Source organism: Empidonax traillii, unplaced genomic scaffold, assembly GCF_003031625.1.
Source record: "Empidonax traillii isolate 1590-97213 ecotype Southwest subspecies unplaced genomic scaffold, ASM303162v1 scaffold60:size2069287, whole genome shotgun sequence".
NCBI lineage: Eukaryota > Metazoa > Chordata > Aves > Passeriformes > Tyrannidae > Empidonax > Empidonax traillii.
In genome coordinates, this window is record NW_020955253.1 from 1,145,364 (window position 1) to 1,170,846 (window position 25,483).

The following is a 25,483-nucleotide window of genomic DNA, read 5'->3' on the forward strand; positions in this document are numbered from 1 at the left end:
GGCAGACTTCTAAAGAAAAACGTACTTTTCAATTAGTATCAAAGCAATCTGCAAAACTGCAGGGACCATGAAGTACAAAATTTAAAAGAGCAATAACAAACATTGGTGCAACAACTTTTAATCAACTGCTGTGCCCAAACACATTAATGCCGTTAAATTACTGCAAACGCAGTAGCTCTAGTGTAAATCATCTTCTTTCACTCAGTGAGATCCCAGACACCTGCTTCCTGTTACTGGTTTATTTTCAGGTCATTACTGCTTCATAGAGCACCAGTCAAATAGTTTACGCAATTATACTGTCGTGCACTTAACAGTTCTATTACATTAATTCATAATTTATATTATTTAGTGAGCTCAGCTTAAAAAGTGCAGCTTTGCTTTTCCTTCTGAAGTGTTTTCATTGCTTTGATATATTTCCAACTGTGCTAGCCTAAATCAACTGGTTAAATAAAGATTTATTTAATCATTAATGAAGTGCCCTGCTAGAATACAGACACTAAGCATGGCAAGTACCTTCTGTAACCTACTGGCACTGGTAATTTGAATTTTGCTGGGAATGAGAAAAACCCAAGCAATTTGATATACTAAGAGCAAAAGTCTTTGCTGAAAATCCATACCATGACATTTGCAGTCACAGTGGATCTTATCACATGAATCTCACACACTCTCCAGTTTCTTTTGTATTCATTCGTAAAAGGTAAGTCATGCTCACCTCTTATTAAAAGGACTTTCTCCAGGTATGACATGAGTGCTGTCTGCTCCAATGAGAAAACTGATGCGGTCATAAAATGCTTTGGCAGCTTGCTGAGATGGAGACTGTTGGCTTTGGCTGATGATATCTTGGGGATCAGGTAGTCCACGACAATAAGGCTGGTTTTGGCAAGAACTCTGCAAACAGCAGTCAGGATCCATACAGTCAACTAGCCCATCTGTTGGCAGAAAATCAAACGAATGAACAAACTCTTCCTCCTGCCCCTCTGCACGGGAATGAGCCAGCCAGCAGAGAGATTAAAAAAATTATGTAGGACGAAAGAATACTCATAATTAAGATTTTAATGAATTCACTTTCAATTAAAGAAAGTGAGTTTGTTTCCACTGGGTTCTTAAACTCCCATGGAAATCCATGCAAACTGAATACACTCAGTATCATGTAAAAATTAAACCTATTTATTCAACGCTTTCCTAAAAACATTTTGAACAAACCAGAAAATGAAGATGCTCAGGCTCTGCATGCAGTGTTAACTTACAAACATTTCAAGTGGGTCTAATTAGCTTTTATGTGAGGTTATTTGGTTTCCTAGAGAAAAGAAATAAGTAACTTCCCCTCTGCTGTTGTCCCCAAGTTTTTTAGCATATCTGTGCTGCAAGTAGCTTTAAATATTTCACAACATTTATCAAGGTGGATTCCTTTATACCTTGGCAGAAAGATTTTGTTGCTAGTGGCAAAGGCAATTTCCACAAGTTTTTCACATGAAAATGTATGAGAGAACAAAATCTGTATTTAACATTTAGATTTTATTCTGAATAAAGTGATAAGAAATGCTAGCCAGTATAAACAAGATTTAAACACATGGGTGCTTTTATGCTTATGTGCTGAAATATTCACATATGAGGAGCATTAGATCTGTCACATCACTGGAAATCTAATTTGGTGAAAGATTAAAATCAAGATCAAATTGATAACTACTAATTTGCTGTAAGTAAAGTCATAAGGAAAACGAGCCTGGAAATGTCAGCTACAGGAAATTTCTAGATGAATGTAATATGGTATCACAGAGCTGATAATTGTTTCCCCAAAAGAACAGCAAGACTGAAATAGCTCAAACATTTTATTATTCAATTTAGATTAGAGAGGGAGCTTGCTTGCTGCACTAAACTGAAAAATATACCAATGCAGCACTTGGAGGAAGGCCATGACTGCTTCTCTCACAAAAAAAATATCTACCTTTACAGTAAAACTTCTTTCTGAAGGGAAAAATATCATCCATTTTTGTTCAATCATATGTTGAAAGAGAGTAAGTAAACAGAGATCTTCTAAAGGTTTTCTTCTAAGTATCGCTGTGCTATGTGGATCAGTTGGAGGACTGGCAAAATAGTAAAGCACTGGGATTTCTGTTCTTTTGCACATCTGAAGTTCTTATTTAACTTGGCTGACATTGAAATCAGTTCAGGGAAAATAAAAGAGATGAAAAAGGCATCATTAAGTATATCAAAGTTTAAACTTCTGTATGAGAAAAGAAAGAACATTCATTTTTCCTGGAATGAGGATATGCCAGAGGGTCATGTTGCCACTCAGACAGACACTGACAGGCTGGAGAAATGGGCTGACAGGAATCACACGCAGTTCAGCAAAGAAAAAGGCAAAGTCCTGCACCTGAGGAGGAACAACCCCCTGCACCCGAACACAGCTTTGTGGAGAAGACCTTGGGAGGAGTCCAGGTGGACACAAAATTATCATGAGCCAGCAACATGACCTTGCAGAAAAAAGGTGTCAACAACATTCTGGGCTGCGTCAGGAGTGTTGCCAGCAGGTCAGGAGAGGTGATCATTTACCTCCACTTAGCACTGGGGAGGCCACACCTGCACGCACAGCTCTGTGTGCAGGCTGGGCTTTCTGGTACAGGAGACATAGGCATATCAGAGAAAGCTCAGTGAAGGGCCACGTAGACAGTTAAGAGCTTGACACATCCCTTCTGCATGGAAAGGCTGAGAGAGTTGAGACTGCTTAGGCTGGAGAAGAGAAAGCTCATCAATGTGTAATGGGAAGGTGTAAAAAAGTCCACATTTCAGTGGTGCCCAGCAAAAGGAAAGAGACAATGGGCACAGATTAAAACACAGGAAATTTGGTCTGAACAGTAAAAAACCTTTTTTTTACTGTGAAAATGGTTGGATATTGCAACAGGCTGCCCAGGGAAGTTGTGGAGTCTCAATCCTTGGAGACGTACAAAATCCAACTGGGCACATCCCTGAGCAACCTGCTCTTGCTAATCCTGCTTTGAGCAGGGGGTGGGACTAGATGATTTCTAGAGGCCCTTCCACCCTCGAATAGTCTGTGACTCTTGTGATTTTCTAGCCTCAATCTTGTAAAACATGAAACCCTTTCCTAGTTGAAGTACTGATCTCCCTTGCTGGTTTTAACTCTAGAAGACTGGATCAGTGTCAAAGCTGGGGGTACTGACAGTTAAATGCATAGTTTTGGGGTTTTATATATCTGTATGGTCTCCCAGGCAATATCTGGTGCAGTTGCCAAAGAAATGCTCAAATTTCTCCATTCATCTTTGTTAGTTTATAAAAAGCAAATGTACATCTGGAGTATAGTCTGCAGGTCATAAAACTGCACGAGATTGACACCTTCTGAACTAATCAGCTGGAAATGCATTTTTACAAGCCTCTCCACTAACATCAATCAGAGAAAGAATCTCATTTTCACCAGCCAAGATAGAGGGATATGCTGTTTGTTATTTTCCTGTGGAGTTTATCAGTAACTTGCCCAGGCGAGTGACGGATGGTTATGAATCTGGCTCCTTATAACTTGAGAAAACATTTTTCATTCTTTCTCTGTACTTATGTGGCTAGAGCTATCTAGTACTGCTAAGTTGAGTACTCTATTGCACTGTGTGAAGAGGAGTAAAATTTCCTTTCTGAAATGGCTCTGCAAAACTAGTGATGAATTTTGTTTGGCCTGAAAAATATGAGGCTTAGCTCAACACTGGCTTGTCAGTTATATCACTCAAATATGACAGTGAAATTATAAAGAAAATAGAAACGCCTACAGGCAGCTGGGCAGTCATTATCAGTCTCAGAAGGCTATTTGTAGTTTCTTGTTCTAGACTTAAGTCTATATACGTAATGGTTACTTTAGTGTTTACTTCCTCAAAAGCTGTAAAAATCTTGATTTTTACCTTTGTAGCAAAATGCACCAAATTCCAATGGAACATTGATAACATTGGTCATTTGGGGAGATAATTAAAACCACCAAAACTCTGCTCTTGTGAGACCCCACTTGGAGTACTCCATCCAGCTCTGGGATCCCCAGAGTAAGAAGGACATGGAGCTGTTGGAGCGAGTCCAGAAGGGGACCATGAAGATGATCATGGGGTGGCAGCACCTCTCCTATGAAGACTGAGCGAGTTGTGGTTGTTCAGCCTGGACAAGAGAAGGCCCCAAGGAGACCCATAGCAGCCTTCCAGTACCTAAAGGGGGCTTCCAAGAGCTGGAGAGGGACTTTTGACATGGGCGGGTAGTGATGGGACAAGGAGGAATGGCTTTAAATTGACAGAGGTTAAGTTTAGATTGGATATTAGAAAGAAAATCTTTTCTGTGAGGGAGGTGAGGCACTGGAACAGGTTGCCCAAAGAAGTTATGGACATGCCATCCCTGGAAGTGTTTAAGACCAGGTTGGATGGTGCTTTGAGCAACCTGGTATAGCAGAAGAAGGGTTGGAACTAGATGATCAGTAAGGTCTGTTCCAACCCAAGTCTATCTCTGATTCTGTGATTAAGTGAGAGGATTAGAGAAGATAAGGACAGAGGATTCTCATGATGCATGTCTACAAAATAAGATATATCTGTGGGAGTGTTTGCTTTTGAATGGAGTAAAATTGCTTGAAAGAAATAAAATAGGGGGACAAAGTAAGTCCTGGGCACAGCTTCTGCCAGTGTCAAGGGTGGATGGCAACCAAGAATCTTCATAAATCACATTCTTGCCAAATAAGCTGATGATATATTTAGGTAACAAAAATCTCCAAGAAGTGAAATTCAGTGCCTACATAGGAGGAATATAGTTTTGGAGCTGTGACTCTGGCCATCCCACCAGCACAGGTTGGATGACTGGCAAACTAAGGCAAGAGACCGGAAAGCACAGGGCACTGTTTTAACAAACTGCAGTTATTTTCACATTTTACGATTTTGCAATTTTACAGCAGGCTATAATGAATGGAGTCAATCACAGACACAAAAATGACAGCCTGTAGGAGCAGCTCATCAGAAAAGCCAAAAAACCACAAGTATCCCTTGATTTATTACTAAGCAGTGAGCAAGGACTTTGTTCAGTGTTGCTATTGCAGTATCTCTATAAGCACACCTACTCCTGTTGGGAGTGAAGAAGCCAAAATATAAAAACGTGTGACGTGAAATGAGTTGCCACTCCAGAAAGAAATCTTGGAGTCACTGTGGATAAGTCCTATAGATATATCAACCTAGCACTCACCAGACACCACAGAAGAATATAGGGAAGTGTTGAAGCACAAACCAGAGTACATGAGAATGCCACTGTATCACTCCTAGGTCAAGTAGATACTTCCTGAGATTTCCTTATCTTGGGTTATCTCTGAACTTAGTAACTCTTCTGAAATTCAAAACATTCTCTGGCAGTAATTTCTTACTTTAATTAGCAGTCTGTTAGTATACAAAAGAAAGTATAAGTTCACATTTACCCTATTAAAGTGTTTTGCTAAGCAATTACTGGTATCCACTGTAAGAGAAGAGGTCTTGGTTTAGGTAATCTTTAGGCTGAATTTGTACTACTCTGTAACAATGTTTAGCAGGAACAGGCTATCCTAAACTATGCAAGTAATTTTAAAAATCCAGTAGTGCTAAGTATGCTTTATTACAGTATTTATTTTTATTTCATTAAAAAAAGAATATTAATGATCCCTTAAATCCTGCTCGTGGAAGCCTGTAACTACTCTTAATAATTGGATAGGAGTTAATAAAAAACAACCTTTAACTAAAGAATCTGTTCAATAAAGACCCATCTAAAGAGTAGCCAGCTTATTCTTCCTACAGTAATAACAAAGCATGACCCACTCTGTTAAGTATAATAATGACACATTTTTTTTCCCTAAGAAACTAGACTTAGTCCACCGACAGAGCTTTGACTTTCCCTCTCCTCACAAAGTCATTAAGAGTTCAATTCAGCCTAAGATCTGCTTGTTCCACACACTTTCCTTTTGGGCAGCTAATACTTAAAGAAAAATCCAAATCAAACACAGGGGAAAATAAAGAGTGAGCCTTAAAGAGAAAGGAAATGATTTGCAAGGCTCTCAGAAATCTATATTAAATGGAAGATAAATAATAAACATCCCATCATATATCAATAGTGTCTAGAAGGGGAAATAATCAAGTACGCCCTGATGCCATTAGGATTTCCTATGGAGGGTATTCCCATTGAGGTCCCTGGGATGCTCATGTTCACAGAATTTGAACAATCAGTTCCAGAAAGAGCTAAGAATCAAAGGAACAGCACACACTTTTATTACTGAACTGTACTCATATTATATATGAAATGTATTTTATCCAGTGTAGGATAAAGCATAAACATTAACCACAGCATAACAAATAGCTAACAACTGAGATAACTTTAATTATATAACCACTGAGCCTAGTGAGATGTAGATCACACTACCCGCAGTCAAGCTATAAATTCAGCATAAGTGCTGAGATAACCTAATCTCCCACAATAAACAAATACACCAGAAGAATCCTTATGCCATTCCCTGTAGCTGTCTGAAATTTTAATGACTTGCTCGGAGATTAGCGGGCTGATTGCAGGTACTTTTGCAAAGGGAAGAAACAACTCTCTCTCCAGGTGGGCTTCAAAGAAGACTTTCTTTTCCCAGTTTTGTTAGGTATGTTTCCATTTTTAATTTGATTTAATAGTTACATTTTAACCCTTATCCTCAGCCACAGTCAAATACTGGGGTGAATATGCTCTGTATCAAGGCATATAAATTAAAGAAATGCCATGGTCAAATACCATTATCATGGCAGACCAACCATGGCAAAACAAGCGTTTGGCCAACCCTTCCTCATGCATAGCTGCATAATGATATCTGTAAAGGAAATAATGAAGAAAACCAAGAAAAAAAGCAACAAAATACTAGCATTAGCTCCCCATCCCCAAATACTGTTTTTTTTTCTTGAACTTTAAGTCATCCTGTTAGATTGTTCTGCTCCAATTCCTCATTCCTTTTCCCCTTTTCCTCACGAAAATCTATTATTGTTTTCAGTCTGAAGGAGCAGCTTCTTTTCCCTAGTTTCAATGACATGCATTCCTGTTCACCTTGCTCCTCTGTCTCCTCCTTTTCCACTACCTGCTCTTGACTCTTTCCCTGATACGTCACATCCTTCTATGATCTTAAACAATTACTGAAGCTGTTTGAGTCTATTACTTGGCTTTCAATGTTTTTTCCCAGTTTTTTTCCCTACACAACCTTTTTTTTTTCCTCCAAGTTGTTTATGCTTCCACCTAGTTTCTCCTCCTCCTTGCTTTGTCTCTTTTCATATTTGCAGGTTTCTCTTTCTTCCGTATCTCCGTAATTCCCCAGCCCACATGACCTTAACTCCCCAAACGGCACTTCTCTGCATGGAATCTGTGCCGGGCTCTTTAGGTCCCGAAATGTGCAAAACTGACTCAAAATATGTTATATGTAACAGTCAAGGATGACAATTCAAAAGATGTGTGCAGCAATAAACAGGAGCACAGTTTTAACCGTGGTATTTATTTTCCTCAGGAAGTAAATGCTGCTGTTATTTATGGTTTTTGATATCTAAGATCCCAACTGCAGCTGGGGTATGAGAGCAAAGAGCCCACCAGCAATTGCAAAGGCATATGCAGTCTAAAACAGAAAGACAAAGTCACAGATGACTTTATCATCATCCAGAGGCCCTAATGGAGTTTTTATCTCTGCTCTGAATCTGAAGGTGTTAAGCAAAACGAACTGATGAGAAGGGGAAGAAAGATAGACAATAAAAGCATTATGCTGATCTAATATTTGACTGCATCCACATTTAATCTTGTTTTTGTGGTTTTTTTGTGGTCTTTTTTTGTTTTTTTTTTTTTTTTTTTTTTTTTTTTTTTTTTTTTTTTTTTTTTTTTTTTTTTTTTTTTTTTTTTTTTTTTTTTTTTTTTTTTTTTTTTTTTTTTTTTTTTTTTTTTTTTTTAAATGTGATTCTGGAGTCATGCCAAAGTCACAGCCCCTCTAGCTTCGCTAACCTACAGCAATAATTGCAGATTGATTCCTTAAATCAGCAGTCCTGCTTGCATCTCCCTGAAGATTGTTACCTGCCACTTGAATGACAGACTGCAGAAAAGTAAGCCAAAAAAAAAAAAGACTTTTGGGAGCATCCTCTGAGTTACCTGAGCATTCACATGCTATTGAGGGATAAGATCTCTGTGAGCTGGGCAACCAATTGTTTCCAGCAATTGTATCTTAGGTCAAAATGTACACTCCTAGTTCAGCCTTTTCTTTTGGGATAATTTCCTTGTGAGTTCACTGAAATTATGAACTCCTTCCTTTTTTCCCCTCCACAACAGTTCCCTGAGTTGAGACCCTGTTTTATTCTAGTAGAAAAGAACACTGTAGGGGAACTAAGGTGACACCCATCTTTTTCTAAGGACATATCTCACCTGTCCTAACGCAGCTTGTAAGGCTTTGCTGATATGCCATATAAAAGCACTGGATACCGCAGCATATTCTTACAGGCACAGGAGCTAGTAAAATGTGTGTATGGTTTTCATGGCAGTATTTAATCACCCAACTGTAAAATCTCTGTTCCTCAACATGTTCTCCCCACAGTTAAAGATCCAATTGGTACATCTTACCTCCTTCATTGTCCTTACTGTCAGTGCAGAGAGTTTCCATGGCTACGTCACAACCCGCTCCCCTCCATCCTGGCTGGCAGACACAGTGCCAACCATTTTGGTCCAGCGTGCACCTCCCATTGCTGTTGCACAAGCCAGGGCAGCCCTCTGTTGAAACAGACAAAGAAGAACAATCACAAGTAATTTAAATATTGCAATAATATAAAAAGAAAAAAAAATACAAACAAGGGACACTTACTGGGAACAGGCCTTAGGAACAGCACAAATACTGTAATTGCACATGGAGTGGAACAGCAACATTACCTGGGGAATGTAATTCTTAACAAAGTGGCATCTTTGATTGGCCTGACACTTGAGACACCACTTACCTGTACAAGCAGGAAATAAATGCACCAATCCTCTAAATACCTGCAGGCCAGACAAAATTAAGTTTGGTTTCTTTTCAAAAATTTTTTTTTTTTTGGCAAAGTAACAAGAGATGAGTGCACAGTGCAAACACAGCCGTGTAAAATGATACATTTTTCTGTGCTCAGAGAGTAGATCGTTATTTGCTCTATGCAGTTGTGGTTACTTACTGGCACGAATGTTTAAGCTCCCTGTTACTATGAACAAATCCCTCCAAATTCTCAAGTAGGAAAATGGGTATGATTTTAGGCACATAATAAAAGAGAATGTTAACTTTATCTGGTCTCAGAGTTGCCGTGTTTTCATGTGAAATTACAGTGCGTTAAATAATTGCACAAAGTATAGGCCAGTTTTAATGACTATACTTTATGCCAAAAATACATTCCTTTTCACAGAATAAGCAAAGCCCAGGAAATAGTGAAGCAGCTTAGCATCTATTCTAACAAACATTAGGATTCAGGCTGCATACGGATGGGACAGGACCAACAGGATTTCCAACTAAATGTAATAGCTGTGCGTATTTGATTACTTAGGACGGACAAAATGAAATACCATAAGGACCACAATAAACATTGATAGACTGAACAAAAACACGGTAGTGACGTGCTTCAAGACAGATAGCAGAGAGTGATTTTTTGTGACAATCTCCCTAAGGCTTTTGTGCTGTTACCTTTATATCCTATCTTGTCTGCTTTTATGGCCAAGGAGGGAAAATTTGGGAAACAATTAACATAATTTATTATATCCAAAATCGATAATTGTTTTCAGTCTAACATTGCATTAAAAAAAACAGTATCTGTCACTTCCTAGTGATGAAATCTGGCATGCAGCCAACATGATCTGTATGAGGATGACAACACTATAAATATGTAATTTTGGTGTTCCTTAACTATGACTATGGTAAGACACTGACAGAAGCAAGTACAGATGTGGCACTAAGTATCTTATGAGAAAGTGGCTACAAATCAGGTTTTTCTGGACACAACAATTTTCTGTAAACTTTTATCCAAAATCCCTAAGTAACTGGGTAAATAATTCTTCACTGTTTGAACAACTTTCTTTGTGAACTAACCTACTGTTCCATTTTGGTTAACCTTAGTTGAGCTTAGAGCAGTCTTTCAGAAGTAGTAGTAATAGTCTGCTTTTTTTTTTCTTCTAAAGACTTTTGAATTTACTGACTCCTTTCAACCATGTAGCTCCAAATTACAAACATTCCCAGAAAAAAAGTTACAAAGGGTGCTTAACTCTTGTCAAATCACTCTCAGAAGGGAGAGAATCAGGAAAACCTCTTATGAGGAAGGACAGGGATGCTACAATTATGGATATTGTGCCATCATGCCAGGCTGAAATTAGTTTTGCTACTCTTCCTTTTCTTTCAGACTGCAACTGCTCATAGTATTCGTTATGTACTGAGATCTGTTTTTTTCTTAATATTCTTCTATTTGACTTACGGAAGACTTACATATATAATTGAAATACTGACAGAGCATTTTAGGAGTCAACTGGGTACACTCAAGACTTATAGTGTGAAAGCCTGGATATTGCCATCAATATTGCAATATTCTAACGTAAAAAAACCACAAGGAATAGAGAAAGATACTCAGGGAAAGAGGGGTAGGAATATTTTAAACATTTTTCTGAATCAATTTTTCACCATAACTGAAGATACAAGAACCTTTGCTGTTTCATATTGGGTTTTTGCATCCTTGAACCTCTTAACTGAAAATGTTGAACAGACTATAAAAGATTTTTCTAGACTCATAGAAAATACAAGTCATAATTTCCTATAGATTTTCTACATTCAGATAATCAAAAGCTTAATAGCCTCAGGTATTCTATTGATCTCTCTGTATACAAACACGCACATCTCTATAATTAATCTGTTCTTTAGAACTAATGACACTTGTTCTGTAACAAGAGCATTGCTTTGCTTTGTTTCCTAAATATTTAGGGTTTTAAAGGTAGAGGTCCAATAACAAAACTGACAACAACAAAAAAAGTTCCAAACAGCAAATGAATACTATCTTCAGTTATTGGTTCAGGTAAAGTCTTAAACACGTATACAGTTTGTATATAAATGTATAACTACTGATAAAGTGTTACCATATAACAGAAGTAAAATTTAAATTTGAAATGAGTTGAAAGCCATATGAGTTATATATATAATCCATGGAATGTATGCAAGAGAAGATTCTTTTGCCCAAACTAGTATGGTTTTAACTATATATTTATATAAAAAAAAATACACGCAGGTACAGGCATGTCATCAAAGAGCAAATATACAGTACCTTTCACTATCTTATCCAAATAGTGAGCTTGAGAATTAAAAAGAAAAAAAAAAAAAAACAGACAGACATTTCAGAAGTGTCACATAAAACAAGAATTGTTCAGAATTCACATGCAAATCAAGCAGGTGCACCTGACATGAGAGGTCTTACATTACAAACTGAAAATGTATTTCAAAGCTCTTAAAAATGCAAGAAATTCTCTTTTCAGCAAACATCATCATGATTCAATTAAACTATTTTAGAAACTAGGCCTGCAGAAGAAAAAGAGATGCTACCTTTCTGAGGCTACATTTTTCTTCTGAATTCTCTTCACATGCTTTGATTTTTACATATAACAAAAATATAATCAAAGCTAGCTAAAAAATTCAATTTTCAACACAACATAAGAGCAATTCCTTAGTTTATGAGCTTTAAACACCGACCATGCAGGAAGATCTTTGATTTGCAGGTCACGTATGACTCTGACAGCACAACCAGCACACTATCTTAATTCTCATGGGATTAACAGGATTTTTAGGAAGGTTTTTTTTGGCTTCAATTCAGCCAAAATTATTCTTCTGAGCACACAAACCAAGTACATAAAATAAGTTGGACTGTATATACGAGGTGGAAGAGGGTGTAGTGGGGTTAGTAGTGTGGTGATCCATTTGAAAAAACAGGTGAAAATTAAACTTAGGCTCTAGAAGTATAAATATAAATAACATGGCATATACAAGAATAGCAAGACTTTTTTTTTTTTGTAAGTTACGACAAATTGTCAAAAAAAAATCGAGAGGCAGATGGATGAATGACATACAGAGCATAAGCAGGATTTCAAGCAGCAGGCCCTACTTTTAATACATGAGACACAGCATAGATGGGTTACATGTTCCCTCTTTACTTCCAGGAAACAGACATAAACTGCAGTTGTGTTAAAGGGGTTAATGTCATATAGCAAAACCACACAGGTCAGGTCCACCACAGGCTACCAAACCCAGCCACCAACCCCCAGCCACAGGTGATGGGATATTACAGACCAACCACTGCAGCTGGGACACGCCAAGCTGAGTCAACAATGTTGGAAACAATCCCGTTTTTGCTGTGACCAAGGTCTCTCCAAACAGCCCTCAAGTGTTCTCTTCATTTCAAAATGTGACCTTTTCTAAGTCCCTGTCTGGCAGTCCTCTGTCACTTGCTACGATCCCTTTGGATGGGTAAGAAAGTCATTTCCAACTATAGCCTTTCCTCCAGTTCGAATGAATGGAAAAAAGCTCCTCTCGAGGCCAAACAGGGAGGTGATGAAAGACATACTATCATAGAAGCCACAGCCACTGCTATGACTAAGAGGTGGAAACTTTCTAGTTCCTTTCTCTTGAAGAAAGTGTCAGGTGTCCACTGCACAGCTTTTTTTTTTTTTTTTTTCCCCCGCTATAATGGTAAGGTTAATGTGAGACAAAGTAAGAAGATGAAAACATCAATTACAGAACACTTAGAGCAATGGCAACAAACTAAGTAGCTTTTCACATTAACCACAAACAAAAAGAAAAGTGATACAGCTGCATTTCAGGGTGGATCAAATTCTTCTCTTACTCATCCAGTAAAATTCCCCTTGCTCCTACATTGCTTAAAACACAGTGTAGTATGCATGGAGGAAAAATCAGGCTTTATCTCATAAAACGGAAGCAATTACATCTGTCTAGGGAATGCATCTGTTCACCAGTAAAACATTAAATGCCTCTACAAATGTAGGGATAGATAACAAACCAGAACATTAAAACAACTCCTAGGCAACTGGAAATAGTCCCTTCAGTCCCTTCATTAAAAAAAAAAAAAAAAAAAAAAAAAAAAAAAAAAAAAAAAAAAAAAAAAAAAAGAGAGAGAATAAGAAAATGTTCTGTAAATTTTTTTTGTATCCAGTAGTCTTATAAGAAGTCAGTTCCAGAACACAAAACTATAATGCTTGGAAAACAAGTTCTACCTTCCAGCATCCTTTTACTTATGGTCAGTTGACATTAAGGACAGTGTTAGAAACTATTTTGGTTAATATGCAGCATTGTAGAAAAATCATAAAGCAGAAAATGAATGACCAAAAATAGTATAACTTTGCAGTGAAGGTTAACCAGCCATGCTGTCTTCCTTATCTTCACAGCACTACAACTGAAAGAGGAATGAACCTATGTGGAGTTACAAAATACAAGCCTTTTTCCCCCTGTAGACAATTCCAGGTGGGATTTGGAGCGCTTCAGTAGGATGAAGCATCTCAGCAGGTGCTTCTTGGCAAGACACTTACACATCTTGGCACATATAGGTTATGCTATGTCCTTAAAAAGACCAGGCAAAGTACCTACAAGGGTTTTCTTGCAGAGTTTAAGACTGCACCATTTAAAATCTTGTTATTATTACCAGGAGTACAGGATATCTGTGTGAATATTTATATAAATATGTGGCAGATAAATCTATTCTATAAAAAAGTGGTAACAGTCAGGCAAATTCACATTTAACAAAGCATATTTCATAACCAGTCAAAAACCTGACTTTTTTTTTTTTTTAATAATGTAATGTCTCCCATTAGTTTCCTGTCAGAGATGTCAGTGTCTTCCTCATTCATACGCTACTTCCTCCAGGTATGACAGAATAGCCTAAGAATAAAAGTACATATTAAATCCATTTACTCCAATCAGCTCCTGTTCAAATCAGCATGAGTCACATATCCATTGATTTGATGTTCCTTAATTGGTACTTATAACACTGCTTTATTCTGATTATTCTGTCATAAAGGATTATAACAGTGACATGCTTCTAAATGCTGTATAGCAAATATATATCTCTCTTCACATTATTATCCTCCATCAGACATCTTCACCTATCATGATCTTCATAACCTGTACACTAGACTACAATATGCCATAGATCCACAAGAGTCATGAGTTACTTTGCTCCAAGAGCAGGTTTGACCTCACAGACATGAAGAAAAAATACAAATGAATGTGACCAAAGCCATATTGATCGAGGTCAGCCTAAATAAAAAATAACTTTTAAGGTTTTTTGCTTCCTACACCTTGAAAGTGAGAGTCAAACCTTTGCCTCCTCTCCACTGTTACTATCAGCTTTCTCCTTTCCTTATGGCATTACAGCCTCTTTGTCTAAAAGAAAACAGAAAGGAGAAATTAGGAAGAGAAAAGATGGTTGAAGGTGAGGAGAAAAAAACAGAAGAGATGATGAAGAAATACTTTCAGTATGCAGCAACAATGAAGAATGCTGTTCTGCTCCTCAGAGCAAGCTCCACTTTGTTTACTCTCCCCATCTCCCACAGTTCATTATAGCAATTCCCAGTCACTGGTGAAGGGCAGAAGTATCTTTGCTGCTAACACAAATCCCATGCTCTCAGATACCCATTTTCTACAGGAACATGTGAACACTGTATCTTGCATCAGTCGTGCCTTAACTTCTGCATAACCTTGCACCAGGTGTCATATAAGGAGATAGCAGGTTTCTCTTGAAATAAAAACTACCTGTAAGGCAGACTATGGTACGTTAGTACTATACTGCTTCCCTTAAGCTTTTATCTACTTGTTTAGAGTTAAAAAGTTTTAATATCTTCACTTATTAATTTTTATTTCAGGCAATGATGGATTTATGGCTACCTGTGAAAGTTTTATACACTTATTTCTTTGTGAATGTACAGAGCTAACGGTCCTCATTCAGTACTCCTTCTCTCACAAACAACAAACTGCTGATGCCCTTGTAGCAGGCACACTATGCTAACCTAAACGAAGAAGCAACTGTTCTCATTTAGACTTTTCTGTCACCTTCCTTCCTAAGTCAAAATTATTTAGGATATTATCTTCATACTACTCTTATGAAGAGAATATATTCTTATCTCATTTTACCAGTGAGTAACTAAGGCATAGAATGAGAAAGCGAGAAGTCTCCACACACTTGACTACAAACACCTATGATGCAATTTTCCAGAATTCTTAGAATTATATAGGATATAATACACAAACCAGTATTTTAGCAGCTCACACACCAGCAAGTCTTGTTCTCAGAAAGCGAATAACAGTCGGAGAACACTCCTTTTAAGTCTGCATTTGTGAAAAACTAACAGAAAACACATGGTAGAATCAAGGGTAGAATCCGATTCTTCAAAATCATCCTTAACCAGGAGATCACCCTGTCTCTTGTTAAGAACATCACTTCTTACTCCCTGTGCAGCCAAGCACTAGCAGGGGGTGAGGCACACACTTTATCAGTGGTTTCACAGACACTGGCCAACAGAAAACTCATTGCAAGCTTTAGGGAGAATGCAGTTTGTAAACAGGTTTTGGTGCTTGTTTAGGAGGAACACGGTACAAAACTCAGAGTTGACAGCTCTGGTCTGACTTCTCTAATCTATTCAAGATTCAGTCCTGGTGGTTTACTTCTCCTGACATGGCTAGCAGATCCCCCTTATTTCCTCTCATTTACACTCAGCCACAGTTTAACTATCTGACAATAAAAACACCTTTTGAACATAGAACCCCAAATATCCCTCGTAATATTTAACCCCAGTATTTCTTATCCTACCCACAGCAGACTTAGGGAGTAGCATATTGATTCCTTTAGACAACTGCTTTTACTCCCAAGGAGTAACTAAAAAAAGCCATGCATCCATATGCAAATTCTGAGGAGCTCCATGCCTCTACGAGAAAACTTAGAGGAGTCTAGAATCCATAAAGTACTAAAGCTACTGTTGTAGCCTGTCTTCAGAAAGGTTCACTCATGTCAAATTCATTACAAATTCAAATCCACTACAGTCTTCTCTGAGTCTTTTCTGTCTGGCAAACTGCTTCCTATCTTGGATTTGTGCGGCTGATTATTCTTACTTAAGCACAGAACCCAGCATTTGTTGACTTGCACCTTATTTTTCTGCATAGTCTGTGCTATTTGTTGAAGTAATTTTAAATTCTTGTCTTGTCCAAAGTGCTTGGGGGTAGCAGGCTTTGGTATCATTTGCAAATGCAATTCCTTCTATTCATCGCTGAACATTACCGAAAGCACATGTTCTTCCACTGTAAGCAGCTCATGGTCGTCATCCATTCTCTGAGTTTTCAAGAACCTTGTCTTTGACATACCATATGTTCAGAGCATTGCTGCCAATAGAGAAGGATTACAAACACTCTTCCCTTTTGATATATTTTTACTCCTAAATTCCCATTTTGCCCTTCTTGTAAAGGAGAGCACGTGGATGGAACTATAGTTTCTCATAATTTTATTTCTTTTCCTCCCGACACAGGCCAAAACATAACCCTCACCCTGAGCTCATACCTTCTTCATCATTTACGCACTTTAGTTACCTGCAGAGAGACCTGATTTCATTTAAATTTATCCCTTGCCAAAATCGCAACCGTTCTTTGCAGCAACCATTTATTGGCTTTTATGTCCAAAGGCATATCTGTCCTTTACATTTTTTGTTCTTGAAACCATCCCGATTTTACCATAAAGTATGATTTCTCATCATTATTACTGGAAAGCCATATATATCTTAGAAGAAAAGATTCAGTTACTTTTAAGGATGTAGTAGACATAGGAAATTTGGAACTGCTGGTATATTCATGAGCAGTGTTGTTTCCCATTTAACACCTATTTAGCTCGAAGAAGATTTAGAAGAAAGTGTATATGCCATTAAGGAGTTAAAACTACCTCACATGTACAGGCTGAAAGAGTTCAAATGCCCATTTGAGACCACTGACAAACTTGTGAAGACCTGCCTTAGAGGCAGGTAAAACCTAATGCTTACTTTAGAAACTGCATGGAAGGTGAATTTGGCTTGAAAACATATTAAAGGATGGATCGGATGGGAAGCATTATTGTTTCTATCTTTCTTCCTCACTAAAAGTATTTACAGAATGTGTCTGACTAGCACACAACTACATAGTGCACAAAAGCACCTACTCTCTGGCCACTTCAGCTCAAGTAAGCTTTGCAACACGCTTTAAAATTCTTCACAGCTCAGAAAATGCTGCTGTTCTCTGAAAATGTGCCGAACTTGAACTTCACATGTGGTCCCTATTTAAATGCAAATCAACCAATTAGCAATTTAAAGTACGCTAACAGATAATTTGTATTTGAGATACTTGGTCTTGAAATGTGTTAAGGCCCACTTTTTTTTTCACAGTTCCAGAAATGTGTGCACTATTTTAAATTTACCTGGTAATTGAGTATTTTTATGGTTACCAAATGGACTAATATTTTGCATATTCAAGGCTTGGCTTGGATAATTAATAACATGACCTTTAGGCACAGGAAAGATCAAACCCAAATTTGTTCTAGATTTCACAAAACCTTGCTAAACTGTAGCTATCAGTCCTCTGGGTGCCAAAAAAAGTCATCCTCTCTTTTTTGTGAGGTTTTAGCATTGCGGGTACTGGCATAAATATTGTTGTGAAATCCCAAATGCAATGTAGTCAGGTGTTTTGAAAGTAGGATTTCACTCACAATATTGTGGTGAACTAATTGATATTGGATAGAATTAATTTTAAATATTTGGTTGATTTAATCTGATAAAAGACTGTTTGCATGTTAAAGGTCATACTTTTACTCAGATACAATCTTACTTTTAAGATGAAATTTGTACTCAGGTATAACTCCATGAACTTATAACTAAAGGAAAACACAACTTTAGGAATTTTCGTAATTACAGAACATATTCATACAGCAGAAATTATTCCTATTTAAGGGACAAAAATTTCCTTCTGATCAAAATTCTAAATTTTCAAAAGAATCTTAAAATTTATGAAGAATTCCCACAAATGCATTAAGGTACATTAAATATGTGACACGTTAAACCACTATGAAATGTTAATACTGTCAGTAATTTCAACTCCAGAGAAAACGAAACCATACTTGGCAACTAGCATCAACACTAAAATGATGGTGGTGATTGTCACACTGGTAATCCAGGCTGCTCTCCTGCTAATGTGCAGATGTGGAGAAGACAGAGTCAAGCCCATGTGTCAAAAACGTATAGCGCAATGACATATAGCCATATCAATTTTCCTATAAGCACTTTGTTTAATTAGCTGGAGAAACACATTTGTCTTTACTTGCTCTCCGATCCATAAAGAGATAAAGTGTCATCTCCCTGCAGTCAAATTTGAAATCCGTAATGTAAGGAGCCCTAAGCTAAACACGTGAAGAGAACAGGTGCAGACCATATAACTCGCTGGAGTAGATGATGTCTTAGGGTTCCTCGACACTAGCTGTATTTCTGTACTTATGCTGGTCACAGAGAAAAGCAGCACAGAGATGCCTTCATGTATGTCCCTAGTCAGAAAACCATTTTAATCAGTCACCAGAACAGAGTCTGTGCTAATGGAAACACACTTAGGGGAGTGCGCTCTTGTTATTTATTTTTTTCATAATTCTGAATATCTAAACCAGATGACTTTCCTGTTTTTCTGGCTAAAACAGCTGAAACTAGAAACTTCTTGCTGAAGAAAACTTATTTTGTGGTGTGATTGGTTTGAATGTCTTTTCATGAAAAGAAAAGGGTTAAAATAAATACTTTGCTGTCCCTTGTTATTTTTTTTTCCTCAACTAAATTTTAAGGGGAAATTCTTAGAATATAAACCAATTAGATCCCAATTCTCACTGGAATATAAACACAAGCTGTACATTTCTCAGTGGACCACCACTGGATTTGATTTTCAGTTCTGTATACCAGGTAAAGTAGCCTCATGCAGCACTCAAAAGTAGCACTGAAGTAGCACGGTGCTAACTTTAGCCCTCCTGAGGGATTAATATGAATGCTTAATGACATTAATCCACATGTACCTTATCTATGTTTAACGATATGCTTTCCATGCACACGTATTTAAATATTAATTTTGGATTGAAAGATAATCGTTCAACATGATAACAATTAAACAGCTGTAACCTGTCTTGTGTTAAGTAATGGAGCTGCAGGCAAGCTTTCTAAACAGATGGTCTTACCCACCCATGCTTAATGTTAAAGACTTTTAAAAAAGAGGTGTTGACAATTCTGAACAAGAAGGCATAGTTTTAATGCAAATTGGCCGATTTGCAATTTAGATCACACTGAAACTAATCTAGTCTATAGAAAAAATTAAGCTGCATTGTAAAACTGAGATATTACACAGCACATGGATACAGGAGGTTCCCCACCGACATAATTATTTACTAATTTCATTCAGCTAACAGAGTTTAATGGAAAAGCAGCTGGAAAAGTATTCATATTTATGGGCTTCCTATGACAGATACTTAATATACTCATGTTCCATGACAGTTATATCTCAAAAAATAATAGACTTTCTGAAATAGTATCTGTTCTAATCTCACAGAACAACTACTCAGACAGGAGAGGGTCACTGAACTCATTGCAAGCCAGGACAAAAAGGAAATAAAAACATATTTTAGTACAATTGTGTTATGAAAACTTAATCAGAGAGCAAATTTTCATCCGGGCTATCACTCGGGCACCAGTTGTGCATGTGCGGTCTTGTATCACACTGGAATGCAGGCTGAGCTTCAAAAAATGATATATGGATGTTCACCTCAGATCCATGAATGTCACTTCCAGACCAAATAAACAATTGACAGGTGATTTTCCATCGCTTTGCAGCAGACTGTTGATTTAACCTGTTCTCACAGGGATACAGGAAAGGGTAAAATATTACGTTAAAACATTTTAGCAGGGCCTGTTGTGATGGGCACTGAGCAACCAAATCTGGACATTAATGAAGATGTCCCTGCTTACTGCAGGGGGGGTTGATCTCTAAAAGTCCCTTCCAACCCAAACTATTCTATGATCCTATGATTTTATGATTACAGTTCTCAGGAGGGAAAAGATAGTAAGCAAATGAGGTGCCTAAATTGTTTAGTATGTGAAATATACATAGCCAGTGTTTAGTTCAAACCTGCAAGATGTTAAGCAATACCACCAGGTCTTGAGTTTTGTTAATTCTTATTAGATTCATTGAATCAAAATACTGAGCACACACTTATCTGATGAAGATCTTTGATATATGTAGAAGTATGTGTTCAGAGCAAAGGGAATGACTCACAACTGTGACTGACATTGAGTGTTGTACTGAAGTTGGAGCTAACCTGTGCCAAAGATGCATAATGGGACAGTGGATATCAGCAACACACATCAGGTTACTGCATTGGTCAAAGCAATCTTGCCTACCTTACCATACATTTTGCTTCAAACAAATAAAAAAATCTCCACTTTGTTTAGTCTATTATGCTCTCTATCACAAATCAAAGTATATAAAATATGTATGTATATTATTTTGAGAATCCAGTTGTCCTCAGCTTTATGGAAACACTGAGTTTAACCCAGGTAAGCAGATGTATAAATTTTTTTTCTGAACAAAAAAAGCAAACCTTTGCAATCACCTATGATTTTGCTTCCCAACATTCTGAAGTTTTGAAATAAAAAACCCAACACAACAAAAGGTATCTGGGAGCTTAGAGCAATCAGAATTTCCTTTGGCTGAATTCCATTTGAATATTTTGAAGTATATGTAAAAATCAGCCTAACTCAAAAAGCAATCAAGGTTTAAAGGATATTAGAGAGAAATAAAACTGAGGACTACCTTCTTTTAATTAAGGAGATAGGCTTGTTTTTTCCTTCATTCCACATTTCAACACATCAGCTTACAACACAACCAGTGGGATAACTGAGAATGAGACTGGACAGATAGTCAGCATTGAGAAATATGTAAAAATCAATAACTGAGGTGCAAAATTTTTTTTATCATTTTAAGCAGCCTTCATGCTTCACAAAAATACCATAAACGCTTTGAACAAAAGAGTTATGGGTTTAGATGATTCAGTATACATTCCAGTTAGTGCCTCCATGAGTACTGCATACATATCTCTCCCATTCCCTACATCCAGCTAGAGATCTGGAAGCCTATTCCTTTCCCAAAAAGTGAATATAATGAATTGCCTTTAAGATTAGCAACTTCTTTGGAATACTCCTTTCCCAAAGAAGCTGTAAATTTTGGGTGTTGAACTTCACACACTTCCAGCTAATAGCTGCAACAAAGAAATACATTTGCATTTCTAAAGTACTTCACAGTACTGCTGCTAAATGGTTAATGACTTTTAGAAATAAGAAGGGTGCCACTGTTTATTTTTAGATAAAGGGAGAATGAGGGGGAGTCTTTCATATGTATAGCACTAATCTAAAGATTCTGCTACTAAGTCGAGACTTGTAAGTGCCATAAAATGCTGGGTTACAAATAGAAGGTGACCATAAGAGACTGGTTTGCATAGAAAAACATTCTGAAGTCCCTTGTGTTCTGAAATTTACTACTCAGAAAGACCTATTACCTACTATACAGCAGGTGAGAGAAAAGCAATTTGACTCTTCATCTGCCAAGCTGAGGAGGCAGCAATTTTTACCCCACAAAGTGTAAATAGTCTTGGAAATGAGCAATAAAATAACCTGGCTTCTCTGTAACACTGGGCTCCTGAAGAAAACAGCTCAAAAAAATAAATATAACAGCAGGCTAGAGGCTGTACCTCCTTACATGTACTGGAGGCTGTAAGGGCAATAAAAACAAATCAAACTATCTTAACAGCAGCAGCCACAAAGTAAACACCCATTTAAAGAATAAACAGGTGGGAAGACAGATCTGCTCGCCCAGTGCTGAGGAAAAACTTGTTTGTGCTTAATATGTTGGAAAAATTGTTCAAGAGCAGTTCATCCGTATATAACTACAACCCTTGAAACGCTGCCAAGGTCAGTGAGACCAACAGCAGAGCGATCTGCTGAGTAATTGCTCCTTGGCAAGTTAAAGCAGTCAAGGGAAAGGCTTTATCCTACTTCTAAATATTTACTTTCTTTTATTGTTCAGAAAGCAGTTCTCTCCCCACCTTTGTCAGCATGTTTTCTGGAAGCTCCTCAAAAACGTTAACCCTATCGATTCTCCCTGGGATTCTGCAGACGCACCTTGATTCCTGCTTTTTCCTGTGTCTGAGCAATCTCATTAGTAAATAATAATAGTAATAAAAAAAAATCAATTGTGATTGCTGTAAAAAATAATTCACAAGTCAATCTTACTACTTTCACACCTACAAAACAAAACCTTGCCTCATCTTCCTGGTGCAATGATGTGGGCATCAGTTAATATAGCTGTAACAGGCCCTCGATTTCCTTGCCCTCAAAGCTCCCACCGCTGCTTCTCATGAACACCAAGCACAGCAAACCCACTCACCTCTTAGTCAGGGCTATAAACTACCTGGGAATACAGACTGGATTTTACTATTTTCAAAATACTCATGCCCCAGTGACGGCTTAGCTATGCTAACACATTCAGAATTAGAGTCCTTCCAAAACTTCTATGAAAGTTAAAATTCTCCAGCCTTTTTTTAGCTTGTGCTAAAAGCAAATCATTCCATATCCACATCTATCAGTTCCACTGCTGTTAGAATTACTATCCCTATCCTGTTGCTTCAGCTACACCATCTGTTTTAACTCTCTCTCCTCCATGTCTCTAAACATAAAACTATGTGATTTTTTATTTGAAATTTTTTTTGACTATTAAGATCGTCTGTGATTTCCTCATCACTCAAAGTTACACTTGCCGTTGTCTGACCTGTGGCTACCTCTTTTGTTGCCTATTCAATCCACCTCTAAGTGCTAAGCTATGATGCTTCTCATACTTGGGAGTTGTTTCCCATAAATACTTCAGTCACACTGTTACTTGTGTCACAGCCTTTGATGGGCTTTGTGATCCCCACTCACCTAGATGTGAGTGGGTGATCCCCACTCACCCCACAAACTAGACTTCTCTTGCATGTGGACCATTGTCAGTTCCTTAGCCTGGGATTCCTACTTGTTGCCCCATGCAATAGTTACAGACCTGTAACCATTGTTAGTATCTGTTTTGCACAAAGGGGAATTAGCGTGGAAGGGAATTTCTTAGCACCACAGCTCCACTTTTTCTTAGTCTTCTTATTTACATGCATAATTTCTCATGCCAGCTCACTGTCAAATCCTGTGTAGTGGAGAGGGATATCCCGCTGCATATGGGACATATGGACTGTAAATAACTGAGTACGAAAACCTCCATTGATAAAGGCACAGTAATTCCTAAGTTTTTCAGGCACTAGAGCTAACTTGGTTACAGAAACACAGAAGCTGTAATAAGGATGGCTTCTTCTCAATCAGCTGTATTAAAATGCTGTTACATTATTAACATGTAAGAAATTTGAGAGCGCTCTAAAATAGAGCACTATGTTAACAAGAAGATAATTTTGGGCAGCTATATCTCATTTATTACACGGTGGAAGCAACATTTTTGCATAGGCAAGTCACTTTTCAGAGCTTCTTCTCCTCAAAAGAAAAAAAAAAGAAAGAAAAACAATAGGAAGCTTCATATCCAAAAGACATAAAGCTATCACATAAAAATAGAAAAGCACAAATCAAATAATATATTTATTTACAGTTCAAAATAAAAGTAACTTCCTCCTCAGCAAAAGGCAGTTAAAGGGAAAAGATTAAAAAGGAAATTCTTCCACCTTCTTTTCATAGCACACGAGGTACAAGGAACTCATGAGCCATTATATAACCATTTCTTTTCTTAAAATATCAACTCCTTTCCACACACTGACATGTGCTAATATTCTGTTTGAAGAAACATTCTTCAAAGTAACGCACTTCTTATTCAGACGTGGCCAGCAGCGCTGGCTGTTTGAATTGCGCAGCGAAGACAGTGTAAAGCATAGCCAGCCTACCAATGGTACAGTGCTCTCCGTTCCATCCCTGGCTACATTCACACTTCCCATCCTTGCAGGTGCCATGCTCCGCGCAGCGGGGATGGCAGGCTCTCTGGTTGCAGGCTGCGCCCGTCCAGCCCTCCTCGCAGCGACACGTGCCACCCATGCACACGCCGTGCGTGCCGCAGTCCACCGAACAGATTTCTGCATTTGAGAGGAGAGAGGGGGAGAAAAGGAGGCAGAGAGCACAGGGGAGAGAGAGGGTGGATATTAATCAGCAGTGCTACATTTTAATTCAACCCGTGAAGAATAAAAAAGGCAAAACATTTGAAAGTTAAATCAAAGGAATTTACTATGAAAGACATTTTCATGTGAGACCCAACGGAATAGAGCACAGTTTTATCTCTTTGCTCGTGGTCACTTAGACAGCACACTTTAGTGATGCTTAAGCATCCACAGCTCTTTTGCGAGCTCTAAGTAATTTTCAATCATGCTTTTTGTGATCACATATGTCTTAAGAATAACCGGTTTTATCTTAGATTACATGGCACTAAGACCTTGCCAAACTTACACTGTCCTCATGGTGAATAAATGTAACGTATACCTAGATCATGGTGTGTTGTGAGTGAAAATCTAATATGATGAAGCTCATTTTAACAAGGTTTCCCCTCCATACCCTTCTCCCTGTTTTCTTTCAAAGTTAAAATGTGCCATTTCTGACACATTTTTTCATTATAAAGAATCAGCCTTAGCGAGACAAATTATTACTATGCTGACACACTGACACATCCTTTAAATATAAAAGATGATTCTCTTTTACTTTCAGTAAATTTGTATCAGTGACAGCTATGAACAGTCTGGTTTAAATAATAGTTTGTTAAAAAAAATAAATCAACATACAGCAATTTAATTTGTCATTTAAATATAGTAACAGGATCTTGTGTCTGATAGAATAATTGAAAAATATATTAAAAGCCAAAGGTAGTCAGAGCCCAAACAACGCATGTGAAGTCTCAGCTAACAGAAGATGATAATTTAGACTGCTAGATTTTGCATTTACAGTTTTGCTTCATTTAGTCAGATTCCAGCAAACTTTACTTCTGCTAAGGAAACAACAGAAAAAACGAGAGGAGATAACAGTACAGCCTAAGGGACTTTAGTTTCTTGGCATACAGCTGGTTATGGCATGTACTGTTCATAGAAGTGCTGTGTTTAGTTTTTGTTTTCTTGTAAAAGACAGCAAGTAATTTAGGAATAAAAGATCAAATTTATTTTTAACAGCAAAAGAAAATTTCATCAGTCAAGAAAGGTTTCCAACATCCCAATCAACAGTGTTTTTCTTCCCAGTTGCCTCAAAGTGCTGTGGAACATTTAACAGTATCAAGGAGCTGAGACATTTCCTGTAAGAAACAGCCCAAAACCTCTCTGGAGAAAGACAGCTGTGATTTTCCCCTCCCCCTTTTTTTCCCCCC

The 25,483-nt window shown here is 37.6% G+C and overlaps 1 protein-coding gene across 9 annotated transcripts in view; it reads right to left on the minus strand.

Moving 5' to 3' along the window:
- TENM3 (teneurin transmembrane protein 3) overlaps nucleotides 1-25,483 on the minus strand; it is an 869,819-nt gene that overhangs the window by 55,020 nt on the left and 789,316 nt on the right. For all 9 annotated transcript variants that reach the window (XM_027879901.1, XM_027879899.1, XM_027879900.1 and 6 more), the window contains 5 exons: nucleotides 24,030-24,215; nucleotides 11,298-11,324; nucleotides 9,680-9,700; nucleotides 8,605-8,751; nucleotides 713-929 (listed from right to left, as the gene is read on the minus strand). In XM_027879901.1, the coding sequence (XP_027735702.1) occupies nucleotides 713-929; nucleotides 8,605-8,751; nucleotides 9,680-9,700; nucleotides 11,298-11,324; nucleotides 24,030-24,215 (598 nt within the window). The remainder of the gene's footprint in view (nucleotides 1-712; nucleotides 930-8,604; nucleotides 8,752-9,679; nucleotides 9,701-11,297; nucleotides 11,325-24,029; nucleotides 24,216-25,483) is intronic.